The sequence below is a fragment of the Suricata suricatta genome, chromosome 17 (genome assembly GCF_006229205.1).
Source record: "Suricata suricatta isolate VVHF042 chromosome 17, meerkat_22Aug2017_6uvM2_HiC, whole genome shotgun sequence".
NCBI classification, from domain to species: Eukaryota; Metazoa; Chordata; class Mammalia; order Carnivora; family Herpestidae; genus Suricata; species Suricata suricatta.
This window is the reverse complement of record NC_043716.1, coordinates 1983798-1996725: the sequence shown is the minus strand read 5'-3', so window position 1 is coordinate 1996725 and position 12928 is coordinate 1983798. Positions and strand designations below refer to the sequence as shown.

Genomic DNA, 12928 nt, shown 5'->3' with positions numbered 1-12928 from the left:
GGGGGGGGGGGGGGGGGGGGGGGGGGGGGGGGGAGAGAGAGAGAGAGAGAGAGAGAGAGAGAGAGAGAGAGAGAGAGAGAGAGAGAGAGACCCTGTACTTAAGCCTTAGCTGCACATTAAAGTATTTGGGGGAATTCTCAGAAAGTTCCAATATCTGCACCATATCCCAGATATTCTAATTAAGTTATTGATACAAGACAGGACCCCACGCAGATGTATTTTGTAATGCATCCAGATGATTCTATCTTGTGGCCAGAGTTGAGGACCACTGTGGGAGTCTGTAAGTCTCACGCCTCTGACCTTCCCATCTTATTTGGTAGCATCCAGTGGTTTGCAAGGCTCTATATGATCCTGGCTCCTGCGACCCCTATTCCTTTTCCATGGTTCATTCCATTCCAGCCACACTGGTGTCATTCTTGTTCACGGAACGACTGAAGCACACTTCTGCCTCAGGGTCTTTGCCTTTCTTCTTCCCTCTGCCTGAAACATTCTCCTCCAGAAGTTGGCCTGGTTCCCCACTTAGCCTCCTGTATTCAGGTCTTTGCTCCACGATCACCTTCTTGGTGATACCTTCCAAGTTCACGCTCTTCAAAATTGCAACCCTTGTCCCCCACTCTCTAGCTTCCTCCTCTTGCTCAATTTTTCTCCCTACCACGTGTTACCATCTGACCTCTAGCATGTTTTCCATGATCTGTCTCTTCTAAACCCCAGGAGAACAGCAATTTTTAAAAAACTGCTATATATTCCTATCAGAAGCTAACACATAGTAGGCACTCGCTAAATCCTTGTTGAGGAACTGAGTTTCTGTATGTTGATGTTTTGGTGGACTCTGGTCCATGGTTTGGGCCACATAGAACCTGACGTACGTAAACACATCCAGGGGGAGAAGTCAGACACTTGGGTCAGAAGCTGATGATGGTTGAGTCTGTGGGAGCAGCTGACCAGCCCACCAGAACATGGACCCATCTCTGAACACCTGCTTCTGCGTCCATCTGGTTTGTTTTTTTTTTTAATGTTTATTTATTTTTGAGAGAGAGAGAGAGTGCACACAAGCAGGGGACAGGTGTAAAGAGAGGGGGACAGAGGATCAGAAGTGGACTCTGTGCTGAAAGCAGACACCCCAATTTGGGGCTCGAACTCACAAACCAGGAGATCATGACCTGTGCCAAAGTCAGATGCTCAACTGACTGAGCCGCCCAGGTGCCCCACTCTATATCATCTTGATGGGTGACACCACCTGCGAAGACACCAGACAGGTACCTGGGGTCCTCCCCAACTCCTCACCGCCACTTGTCACCCCTCAAACAAGCTCTGTATGTACTGGGTCAGCACCTCCCCAGCCTACCACTCCGTCTGCACCTAGCACAGCATTCTCTCCTCCCAGCCGCCCCTAACAACCGATCCTGGGGGCCTCCGTCATTCTCCGCCTTGGGGGTTAGATGTGTTTTTCTAAGACACAAATTTGACCTTCTCTTTGGGTCTTAACATCTTTCGGTGGGCTCCCTGCTGCCCTTGGGGCCAAGTCCCAGCTGCCACCAGGCCATCTGCGCACGTGGCTGGCCTCCCTCTCTAAACTCATCTCTTGCTGCTCCGCCTATAGGGCCCGGGGCTCAGCACCTCTAACACTGCGGGCCTCTCTGCTCAGGACCCACAAGCAGCGACACCTGGGAAGGGGGAAGGGAGACTTTCCTGCCAACCGTGCTGGGTCCTCTGGCCACCCCCGGACCTCACTTTGCGCACACTCAGTGTTGCCACCGTTTGGCGGTCTGTCACCCACGTGGCCAGGGGCTCCCAAAAGACGTACTGTAGTAGCAAGGTGTCTGTGTGGGTGACTGCGGCGTCACGGGCGAGCAGCCGCGGAGGCAGCCCTCCGGGAGGTAGAAGGGAAGCCGGGCGCCAGTCCTAGAAGCCAAGGAGGGAGTTGGAAGGGTGTTCCGCTGCGTCAGCGGGGCCCGAACCGCCCTCGGGAGGAGGAGCCTGGGGTCCGGCGCCGCGCCAGCTGCCCTGGCTTCCCACCCCGGGACACTGAGCGCTCCGCGCCCGCAGACCTGGCGGGCGTCGGCGGGCTAGGTCTCGGCCGGCGGCCCCCCTCAGGCGAGCCACCTCTGGTCTCGAGCGGCGGGCGGAGCAGGCGGGGACGCCGGCCACGCCAGCGAGCTGCCGGTCTGCACCGTCCGCGTCCCTGCCCGAGAGCCGGCTTCCTTTGTGCGCACGCGCGCCGCCCGGGCCCTGGGGGGCGGGGCCTGGACGGGTCGAGGGGCGGGGTCAGGGCCCGGGCCCGCCTCCACGAGCTCCGGCGAGCCGCGGAGCGCAGGGCACGCCAGCTCTTCTAGGGGCTTCAGGTGAGCTTGGGTGGGCACAGAGGGTCAGGAGGCCTCCCTCGAGGCCGGGCCGTCGCTCGGACTGCGGGTCCATGCGTCCCGCCGTCTGCCAGCAGCCGCCTCCGCGGAGAATGGGAGAACAAAGGGAGGGGGCGGTTCTGGGGCCCCCGAGGGAATCCAGGGTCCCAGGTACCCCGCCCTGCCCGCTGACACTTTCGGTTTCTCCCTGAGTCAGAGGCGCCGCCCAAGAGACCCTGGGCCCGCGCCGCGCGCAGCCGCCTCTCCGCGTTTGCCTGTCCGTCTTTGTGTCTGTCTCTGTGTCTGTCTGGCTGTGTCCGAACTTGCCTCCACCTCCAAAACTAAGCCTCCCGGACACCGACACCCCGCGAGCTCTCGCCCCTTTCCCATGGCAGGTAAGTGGGCACGAGGCTGGGGGGTCTCCGTTATCCCCCCCACGGACTCGGGAGCTGGGCGTCGAGCACATCCTCCGGGAATGTGCTCCGACTGGCCGTGTGGGGCCCCTCCCTTCCTCCCGGGGAGCCGCCGCCCTGCTCCCCCTCCCTGTCGCCCTGTCTCTTCCCATCTCATCACCCCGCAGCCTCGAGGCCCAAGAGGAGAAGGAATGTGGCCGCGGGTCCCTGTCTAATCTACCCCTCTCTCCCCCTCTCAACAGGCTACTTTCCCCCCAAAGGCCACGCACCTTCACCCCCACCTCCCTACCCTGTGACGGCTGGGTACCCGGAGCCGGTGCTGCACCCGGGGCCCGGGCAGGCGCCAGTGCCCCCCCACATACCTGCCCCTGCGCCCGGCTTCTCTCTCTTCCCTTCGCCCGGCCCCGGGGCCCCTGGGCCTGCTGCCCCGTTCTTGCCGCTGCCGGGTGTGCCTTCCGGCCTCGAGTTCCTGGTGCAGGTGAGTGGGAGGGCGCGGGATGGAGGGAGAGAGTGACGAGGAGGGGACCCTGGCGTCCAGACCATCCAGCTGACATGGGCTCGGACCCTCCTGTCTTTCCAGATTGATCAGATCTTGATTCACCAGAAGGCCGAGCGAGTGGAAAGTGAGTGGAAGGAATAGGTTGGACCTGGTGAGGGGGCATGGGGGGGGGCAGAGACAGTGGGCTCTTTGGACAGGTGGTGGGGCCTGAGCCTCCGCGTGTACCCCTTGGCAGCGCTCCTGGGCTGGGAGACATGTAACCGGTATGAACTGCGCTCTGGGGCCGGACAGCCCCTGGGGCAGGCGGCCGAGGAGAGCCACTGCTGTGCGCGTCTGTGCTGTGGCGCCCGCCGGCCCCTGCGTGTGCGCGTGGTGGACCCCGGTGACCGAGAGGTGCTGCGCCTGCTCCGCCCCCTGCACTGTGGCTGCAGCTGCTGTCCATGTGGCCTCCAGGAGGTGGGCGGGCAGGGCTGGGGGAGCAGGCCGTGATGGGGGGGGACAAGGATGGAACGTGGCCCTCTGGGAATGAGGCCTGGCATGAAGCTTAGTTCGGATGGGGGTGGGCAGGTGGGACGGGAGATCTAGTGGGGGGCGGAGCAGGTGATGGACCCGGAAAGTGAGAACTTGGGCCATGGATGGTGCCCGGGCTTGGCAGTGACCCTGCCTGCCCCTCACTCCAGATGGAAGTACAGGCCCCTCCCGGCACCACCATTGGCCACGTGCTGCAGACCTGGCATCCCTTCCTCCCCAAGTTGTCCATCCAGGACGCCGATCGGCGGACGCTCTTGCGAGTGGTGGGGCCCTGCTCAACCTGTGGCTGCGGCACAGACACCAACTTCGAGGTATCAGGAAGAAGGAGATTCCTGGGACCTTCATAAACCAAGATGGCAGTTTCTATGCAGCAGGATGGCCAGCCCTGAGGTCAAGCCCTGAGCTCCCCCATCCAAATCCACTGAGGCTCCTAGCACATTTCCAGGACTCTCCATTCGGAAGGGGGTGCCCCGGGGGTCTTCTGAAAGCTTGGCAAGGAGGCTTTCATCTGAAGGACCGATGCTGATTGTTACCTGCCGCCTGTGTTGAGAGGGGAACCGTCCCAGGCCAGGCTTGGTTCAGGGCAGAGGGTGATTGCTGAGCCTGCCGCGGGCCAGCTGCCTGCATGCGTGTGAGCCCAGGCCCCAGAGCGGGCACCAAGGTAACCACACGTGATCAAGGTCCTTGTCATCATGCATCTCAGGCACCAGCCTGGAGCCTCAAGAACCCAAGTGGTGACAGTGTCAGGGTGAGGCCTGGGAAGCACTTTTTGTTTCTAGAAGACAGCCACCTCCCTGATGCTGCTGTTTGTAAGGGATCATCGCCAGCAGAGATAAGGGAGAAATAACAGAGAGAGTCCCGTAGACTTTCCAAGGGCTCTGATGAGGTGTCCTCGCTGAGCCTGCTTTTAAAAATTGAGTCACCTTGGTAGCTGGGTGGACACTCTGATGGGAAGATGCCGGGGTGACCTCTGCATGGGGACGTGGAGGCTGTGGGGCCCTCAGAGACCCAGGCTCCCTTTTACATAATTATGAGCTGTCCACCTTTGCGCTTGGGACGGCAGGGCTGGCTGGGAGAGGCCCTGCCCAGCTGGAGACGGGTCTGTAGGAAGTGCCCCAGAGCAAAGGGGGCGGGGAGGGCATAGAAGGAAATCCCTTCAGTTCAGCCACTGAAGAGTAAGGACAGGAAAGGATCAGGGAATCGCTGTGAATTACCTCCCACGTCAACTGAGCCCATTGCTCCTGGGCCCGGAGAGGCCGGTGGAAATCATGGTCCTTAGAGGCCACTTACTGCTGCCCGTTCCCCCACTACATGGGCTTGGGTCCCCTCTGGATGAAGCTTGGACATGGCCCTTCCTACTTGGCAGAGGAAAGGCACCCCTCTGGGCAGGCACTGCCTTCTCGGCGCCCAGCCGGCCGGTGGAGCACGGCACCCTAGCCCTCTTGACCAGGCTCCCTTGTTCAGGGCACTGACTGCACTGCTACGGGTGGCAGGTGCTTTGGGGACCAAACCTAGAAAGCAGCCACACACGGAGACTCGGACTGGGTACTTCCACTCCTCAGGTTCAGTTTTCATGTAGGGCCTTTCAAAAGCAACAGATCGAGTCTGAACTCGGATTTGCACTGTATACACGCAGTGTGACCTAGGGTAACTCAGTTTCCCCAGGTGTCATGCAGAAACCCACTGGAAGGATTCACGGAGGACAGGGCCTGCGCTGTTCATACCCGGCGACAGTGGGAGGGTGCCTGGCCACAAGGGAGGTCAGCCACATCCCCTGCCCCATCCCCCACCCTGGTTAGCTTCTGCCTTCCCGACAGGTGAAGACCCCAGATGAATCCCGCAGCGTGGGCCGCATCAGCAAGCAGTGGGGGGGGCTGCTCCAAGAAGCCCTCACCGATGCGGATGACTTCGGCCTGCAGTTCCCCCTGGATCTGGACGTGAAGGTGAAGGCGGTGCTGCTGGGAGCCACGTTCCTCATTGTGAGTCGGCGGCCTGGCCTGCCCTCCCGCCACCATGCTCCTGCTCAAGGCTCCGTGCATGTCCTGTTAGACTAGGGACCGGCTTTACGGGGGGCTTGCGGTCCCCGGCCTGGGTCATGAGAGCCCAGTGAGGCCAGCCCCGCCAGACCTGCTGACCATGCCCCTCCCCTCAGGACTACATGTTCTTCGAGAAGCGAGGAGGCGCTGGGCCCGCAGCTGTCACCAGTTAGAGGCCACATCAGGGTGAGAGACCATCCCCTCAACCAGAATCCAGGATGGCTCCCTGTCAGAGGCAGCCCCTTTCCGTGACGTATGCCACAGGGGACAGACAGGGCTGCCCGAGAGTCTGGGGGCCTCGGTGCCCTATCCCTGCCCTGATCTGCTGGCCACCTGCGCCTTGGCCCCCGGCGAAGGGTAGGTATGAGAACCCTTCGCCCTGCTGCCTCGCACCGCTGTCTCCCCGATCCCTCGGCAACCAGGCACGTCAGCTCTCAGACTCTGCCCGCCCTCTTCCCCCGGCCCTTCCAGGGCCTCTGCTCCAGACCCGGCCTTGGGAATCCGGGGCCCTCGGGCTTTAGCACAGGGGCCAGGGTGGCCAAGGGTAAGCAGCACCAAAGACAGCAGGCGGGACCCCTCTCACCGGTAGTTCGGCCTCAGACCGCGGCCCCCGGAGGCACCCCTGCCTCCCTGTGGATGGCTGTAGGGCCTGCGCCCCAGTGCCGGCTTCCTCCCCTGCCCCTCAGGCCCTTCCCACAGCTTCCTGTGCCTTAAGCACCCCATACTTCCCTTTGCCTTAGGAAAGAGGCTGTATCTTTGTATGTTATATTCATATAAACTTTGTAACTTTTTGGATATGGCAGCTGTGTGTGAGGGAGAGGCGAAGGGAGTTGGTATGGGAAGAAACGACGGGCAATGGCGCAGCGTTTCCTAATCTGCGCTGCCAAGACGCAGCGTCTCTGAGCTCAAGAGAGCCGTTCATTGTCTGTCACGGCCCTGGACAGTCTGGGCCACGTAGCCCCAGTTGGCTGGATTGCTTCCATCATCCGAGATGACTGCTCCTCGGAGACCAGTGTGGTAGCTGATGGCAGTTCGGGATGGCTGTTCCTGAGGTCCAGGATGGCCATCGGATCTTCTCTGTAGCACGTGGAAGCTTCCTGTGGGTGTGACGTGGGGCGGCTCTGTCCCTCCGAGTTCTCCTTGTGGTTGGCCATATAGGAGGCAGAGTGGACGAGAGCCTTCTATGAACCAGCCGAGGGAGCGTGAGCCCTCAGACGGCAAGGGGCAGCGCGGGAGGAGACCTTCGTCGGTGCCCGACCCTGGGCTCTGCCCCTACCTGCTGATGATCTCCCCAGGTGGGGAACTCCGCCCTGATGGGCGCTGGCCAGGTTCTGCTCGGTCCAGTGTGGCCAGGCCCTTGGTCCAGGGTAGCGTCCACGTCCAAGGAGCAGGGCTCAGGGCCGGGCCAGGACGTAGCGGCTGGCGGCCGAGAGGTCCCACTGGTAGTGCTCCAGGATGCGGCGGCAGTCGGCTCTGGACCGGCTACTGAGATGGAAGAGTTGGTCCACCTGCGGGGGCGGGAGGCAGGGAGGTGGCTACCTCGGGGTGGGGGCAGGAGGGGTGGGAACCCGCGAGAAGGGTCTGGCTTTACCTTGAGGTTCCGGATGGCGGAAGCCACGTCTCCCCCAGTGGTCCTGAGCGCCGCCTGGCACTCCTGGTGCGTGACCCCGTGCACACTCAGCCCCACCTACAGGGCACGAAGTCTGGCTTAGGCCACCACCGCAGCCTGGAGCCCGTCGGGACGCCAGGCCCCTCTGGGAGACCTCACCTCCATAATCCTCCTCTGCAGCTCGGGGTCAGGCGGGAGGCCTCCAGAGGGGACGGCGGCCTTGCTGGCTCCAGGTGCCCCCTGGGGGTGGCTGTGGGGGGGTTCTCTTCTGGGCCACGGAGGCCGCTCCCTGCGGGGCTGGCTGGGCTGAGAAGGGCTGGAGACAAAGGGAAGGCGGGATGGCAGGCCTGGGGGTCCCCGGGTCACGGCTCTGGCGTGGCGAAGTTCGGGGGGGCTGGAGCCGCCCCCCGTGGGGCGGGGGCCCAGGGACAGAACGGACTCCAGGCTCTTGGAAATGACTGCACAGTTGAGAAAGAAGCAGCCTTAGAGGAATCCCAGAGACGGGGCCCTGGCTTCTTCCCATTCCATCTATGCTGCGCTTGCCGGGGGCCTTGCTTAGGGGGACAGTAAGACGGGCGTGCACCACAGACACCCCAGCCCAGGGAGCTGAGGCCCCAGAGGGCGCTGCAGGGGGAAAGAGGGCAGATTGGAGGCTACCACGTTGTGGACACCAAGGTCAGGACTCTGAGTGGGGGGCAGAATTGCAAGGCTGTTTTCGATCCCCTCAGACCCCCGGGAAGCCGGGTCCCCGCCACCACACCCACCTTTTGCCCTCTGTAGGGGCACGTTCCTTCTTGGGGCTCGTGCCAGAGGCAAATCCCGGAGCTTTGCCTTCCCCCTGTCCCTGTTGGAGAGTGATCCAGTGTGCCCTCCCCACCCCCGCCCATCAGTGTGCCCTCCCCAGGAAACTCGGGGCGGGGGGGCCTCCCAGGCAGGGCAAGGTGCGGAGTGGAAGCCCCCAGCTGGGAGGCAAGTGCCGCCTTCCCTCCAGCCCCCTCCCCAACCTCGGAGCCCCCTCCCCAAGCTTCCCTTCCAGAGACCCTGCTGGGCTTGTATCCCCCACACACCCATCCGTGCTGCCGTGGTGCTGCTCGCCCTGGGCAGGGGACACTCTGTGGACCGGACGGGTGGCGGGCGGGCCCCCCGAGTCTGCCAGCGTCACTGCCGAGGCTGGGAAGCTGCCCACTTTGAGCGTGCGGCCGTTCTGGCCCCTCCAGGTTGGGGAGTCAGGGCTGTGGGAAGAGGCACTGGTCAAGGGACCGGGCGGGTGCTCCGGCCCACATTCAGCTCGCAAGCTGTGGGCCATGCAGCTGCCTGGAGGAAGGAAGGCTCTTTTCTCCCCAACACAAAAGGGCTCTATGGGCTTGGTGGCTCCAGTGGGGGCCAAAGCTGTGGTGCAGCTCCCGGGGCCCAGTGGGGAGGACAAAAGGCAGAGGATCAAGGTTTGGGGAGCTGGGGGCGGGGCGGCTGATTAGGACCAGGGTCAGGAAGGTTGGGTGGGGGTCCTCATCCTTGGGGGCACGTGGTGGGGGGGCGTGAGGCCGTCACCTGCCCTCGATGACAGTGATGGGATCCCCAGTCTCCATCCTTAGGGCTCCTGGCTCTGTGACATCTCTCACGCAGTGTGCCTCAGGAGGCCACGCCTGCAGAGACAGGAGGAAAGGGTGGCAGGGCTTGTGGCCTGAGTCAGAGGGCAATGTCACGTGAGCAGGAAAGGAAGGAGGCCGTCCCTCTGTCAGCACCCACTGATCAAACCTGCACCAGGCACGTCCTCTGTCCTGGGCCCAGGGGGGACCGGCCCTATCCCCCTGTAGGGAGATGTCCAGTAGAGGAGACAGACCTGAGTTCCAGGCCAAGCTGGATATGACCCAGCAGTCAGGAAGCAACAAAGGGGGGGGCTGTCTCTGCAGAGAACCACGGAGGGTCACCCCACACGCTGCTTTTACCCCACGCACAGCTCTGCCTCCCAGTGCCTGGGGAAGCTTCCCATTTCTTCCCAGCCCCACTGCCTTGACCCTGACCCCAGACATTGTTTCACTGCTGCCTCATCACCCCTGTCAGCCATGTGCTCTTCCCCTGTTCAATATCCACCCCTCCATCCCTTCTTGCTCCAAGCCAGAGTGATAAAACGTACAAAGCAGGCTGGGAACTCCCCTGCTCAAAATCCTTCCATGGCTCCCAGGTGCCTTCAAAGGAAAGACAGTCTTCAAAAACACAGTTGACCTATTTAGGGGGACAGCGCTGTTGGGTCAATTAACTGCTTCAAATCCCAGCTCTACTTACAGGGTGAATTTAGGCAGGCCACTTAAACTGTCAGTACCCTAACTGCCCGAAGGGCCCCACCTGAAACATTCAGATAATAATGGCCTTACGGGCTTGTTGTGAGGATGAAGTGGGCCAGTGTGCAATGAGGAGACATGGGAAGCACTAAGCACAGTGTCTGCCATGGAGCAGGTGCCCTGGGTTGCCTCTGACACCCCTCCGTGGCGCGCTCCCCCAAGATGCCAGGGCTCCTTTAGCTGTGTTGCACGCTGACCTTTCTGCCTGTCAAACTTGCTGCTCTCTGCTCCTGCTCTGACCCCTACCCCTCAGCCTCCGTCTCAGTGGCCCCAAGCTGTCTCCCCAGAGCTCTGAGCCCTGCTGAAGGCAGTCACTGAATCTGTGTTATCCAAAGCCGATCTGGACCCCAGCGCAGGACTGTCAGTCCCTAGATAGTCCCTCAGGTGGAACTCTGGGAGAAAACAGAGGGAAGCCAGCCTGTGGGGGGTATGTGGTGAAGTGGGGGCTCTCACCTCTTGGAGCAGCCCCTCCAGGTGGGCAAAGCTCGGCCGGTCAGCAGGGTGGGGGGCCCAGCAGCGCAAGGCGAGGGCGTAGAGAGCCCTGGGGCAGAGGGGAGGCCGAGGCAGCCGGGCTCGGTCCTTCTCCAGCCGCTGCAGGATGAGGTACGGCGGGACCCCGGCCCAGGGCTCCTCGCCCCCGGAGAACATCTCCCACAGCGTCACCCCGAACATCCACACGTCGGACGCAGAAGAGAAGGCCCCCTGGCGCAGGCTCTCTGGGGCGCACCTGCGGAAACGGGACCTGAACGGGGCCGCACGGGGCCCTCTGGGAGGGGCTCCCGACCTCGGCGACGCAGACACCGTCCGGGAGTCCTCCTTCCCGAGGACTTCCCCAGCCCTTCCAGAATCCACGTCCCAGCCTCCCCGGCGGGCACCGGTCACACCGCCCGGAGCCCTCTAGTGCCCGGGATCGCGCCTCCCGCGCCCTCACCAGGCATAGGGGATGGGGCGGGGTCCGCCCATGACGTAGCGGCCGCGGGCGCCCCGCAGCGGTCGCACCAGCCCGAAGTCGGCCACCTTGATCGTGCGCGGAGTGGCCAGCAGCAGGTTGCGCGTGGCGAGGTCGCGGTGCACCAGCCCACGGGCCCCCAGGTACGCCATGGCCCCTGCCAGCTGCCGCAGGAAGAGGCAGAGCAGGGCCACGGGCAGCGGGGGCGTGGGGGCCGGGGCGGCCAGGCGCGTGTGCAGGGAGCCCAGGGGCGCCAGCTCCATCACCTGCGGGAGCAGGGCGCCGCGTGAGCAGAGCTCTGGCCCCAGGGGACTCTAGCCACCCACCCACCTGCGCACACCTGCCCTGGGGGCCGCCGTCTGGGTCTGCTCACCATCTGCAGAGGCTGGCCCAGTACGAGGCCGTGCAGACGCAGCACGTGTGGGTGCTCCAAGTTCATCATGATGGACACCTCTCGTAGGAAGTCCCCCAGCTCGGTGCCCACGGGGCCTTCAGGACCCACGCGGAGGGACTTGACAGCCACTGGGACCTGGGGCAGGGGGTGGGAGGGACACTATGGGCATCCTAGGGAACAGCCATGTGGGGCCAGAGCACAGAGGGCATGCAGACCAGAGGGGCAGCTGGCCCTGCACCCAGCAGGCAGTGGGCGCCCCGGTACTCACACTCTGGCCGCTGGGCAGCGTCCAGAGCCCGCGGTGCACCACTCCAAAGCAGCCGGAGCCCAGCAGCTCCCCTCTGCGCACAGCCCCGTCTGGGATCAGACACTTGAGTCCCCCCTCTGGCTCAGGGAGGGACAACAGGGGCCCGTCTGAAGGTGGGGTGGTCTCCTTCTGCTCAGGTGCAAGGCCCCCAAGGATCTGAAGCAGAGACAGGAAATCACGTCTGTACTCTCCTCCTGACACTCATCCCACCCCCTTCCCGGGCCTAAGCCGGCCCTTGAAGTCTGTTGCCCCCACCGGGAAATGCACACCTTGTAGACCCAGTTCTTAGACTTGAGCCCAGAACGGTGTCTCTTCAGTGCTTCGGCCAGTCTGCGCTGGGCTGGGGAAGGTCAGAATCAGAGGACTTAGGTGGTACAAGGTGGGGGGGGGGGGATGCAGAAGGATTTACAGGCAAAGAAGAGGGCTGGTGGGGGGGGAGGGAAAGGGGAGTCGAAACCACCAGGCTGGGGAACGAGAGAGCAGGACCTTTGTGTAGGGCAGGGTGGGGGAGGTGCCTTACCAGGCCGGCCCATGCCAATGCCATCCAGGTCCTCAGGCTTCACAAAGTCGAAATGCTCTGGCCGAGTAACATTAAGTTCCTCAAGGATGGGTCGGTAGAACTGGGCCAGTTGGATGTCCCGGAGCAGACGCAGCAGCCACAGTGAGCTGGCCTCAGGGAGCATGTCTGGAGCAGGAATCCCTCAGGAGGGCGCCTCACCTCCAGACACATTGCCCGAGGTGGGCACCTGAGACGGAGATCCCAGAAACGTGCGTGCAAATCTGAGACATTCAGACGCCGCCAGGAGACACAGCCTATGCTGCCACATACCCTCACTTCTGTGCCCCCTGTGACCTGGCAGTTCCCCGCCCAGGGAGACTCGTGCAGCTCCACGTAAAGCCACAACACACGGGACGTCAAGGCACCCCGTGCACCCAAACCTGAATTATGCAGGCATATACTGCTGCTCGGCCCACAGATGCCCAGGAGGCAGCAATGCCTGAAACCACACTGGGCACCTGTGATTGGTGGTTAGGTGCAGGCCACCCGAGCCCAGGCACTGCCTACCCGGGCAGGTGCTGCCAGGTGCACAGTCCCTTCCACACCCACCTGAGCTGCGCTGCAGGCAGAGCCCTGCCCGCACCCCTGAGTCACTCAGTCCACCTTGGCTTCGCCAATCTAACTCCACCAATCTTGGCTCACAAGGCCCCGGTGCTCCGGGCGCCGGCAACCTGCACGGCACCCTCCCTTACACACGCCGGGACCTCTCCGTCCCCCCTCTCTAGTGAAGCCTGGAGGAAGGGCTGCACGAGGCACTGGGCACGAGGACGGCGGGGGAGGAGAAAGGCCAGGACACCGAAACACCAGGGAGCACCTGCAAGGTGAGAAGGGGAAGGCGCGGGAAGGGGGACCGGAGGAAACCCGGCCGCGGAGGAGAAGGCGAGGGCGAGAGGCAAAGGAGGGGAGGCGATCAGGACACCCGCGGACGCACCCCAAGCGACGGCCGCTCCGCC

General features: G+C 63.0%; 2 protein-coding genes and 1 long non-coding RNA gene across 9 annotated transcripts; 1 reads left to right on the top strand and 2 right to left on the bottom strand.

The window, feature by feature from the left end:
• Positions 1-1138: 1138 nt before the first annotated feature.
• Positions 1139-2227, bottom strand: LOC115282488. The gene is made up of 3 exons (XR_003904657.1): positions 2049-2227; positions 1805-1902; positions 1139-1237 (listed from the first exon to the last, which is right to left on the bottom strand). It is a non-coding gene; the product is annotated as an uncharacterized LOC115282488 (long non-coding RNA).
• Positions 2228-2263: 36 nt separating this feature from the next.
• PLSCR3 (phospholipid scramblase 3) lies at positions 2264-6613 on the top strand. Of its 3 annotated transcripts, none has more exons than XM_029928509.1 (8): positions 2264-2342; positions 2557-2734; positions 2995-3230; positions 3333-3375; positions 3487-3707; positions 3932-4093; positions 5600-5761; positions 5935-6613. In XM_029928509.1, the coding sequence occupies exons 2-8, from the start codon at positions 2728-2730 to the stop codon at positions 5989-5991; spliced, it is 888 nt and encodes a 295-aa protein (XP_029784369.1). In that variant the 5' UTR covers positions 2264-2342; positions 2557-2727; the 3' UTR covers positions 5992-6613. The 3 variants fall into 3 exon arrangements, with proteins under 3 accessions (XP_029784369.1, XP_029784370.1, XP_029784371.1); XM_029928510.1 differs by having other exon boundaries at positions 2271-2342; positions 2553-2734; XM_029928511.1 differs by lacking the exons at positions 2264-2342; positions 2557-2734; positions 3487-3707 and having other exon boundaries at positions 3210-3230.
• Positions 6570-12194, bottom strand: TNK1 (tyrosine kinase non receptor 1). Of its 5 annotated transcripts, none has more exons than XR_003904632.1 (13): positions 11937-12194; positions 11686-11756; positions 11378-11572; positions 11089-11244; positions 10698-10981; positions 10220-10493; positions 8976-9070; positions 8495-8659; positions 8192-8271; positions 7587-7885; positions 7410-7505; positions 7095-7326; positions 6570-6957 (listed from the first exon to the last, which is right to left on the bottom strand). XR_003904632.1 is itself a non-coding variant. In XM_029928461.1 (12 exons), the coding sequence occupies exons 1-12, from the start codon at positions 12097-12099 to the stop codon at positions 7213-7215; spliced, it is 1992 nt and encodes a 663-aa protein (XP_029784321.1). In that variant the 5' UTR covers positions 12100-12194; the 3' UTR covers positions 6570-7212. The 5 variants fall into 5 exon arrangements, 2 of the variants coding, with proteins under 2 accessions (XP_029784321.1, XP_029784323.1); XR_003904633.1 differs by having other exon boundaries at positions 6570-6954; XR_003904634.1 differs by having other exon boundaries at positions 6570-6915.
• Positions 12195-12928: the final 734 nt, after the last annotated feature.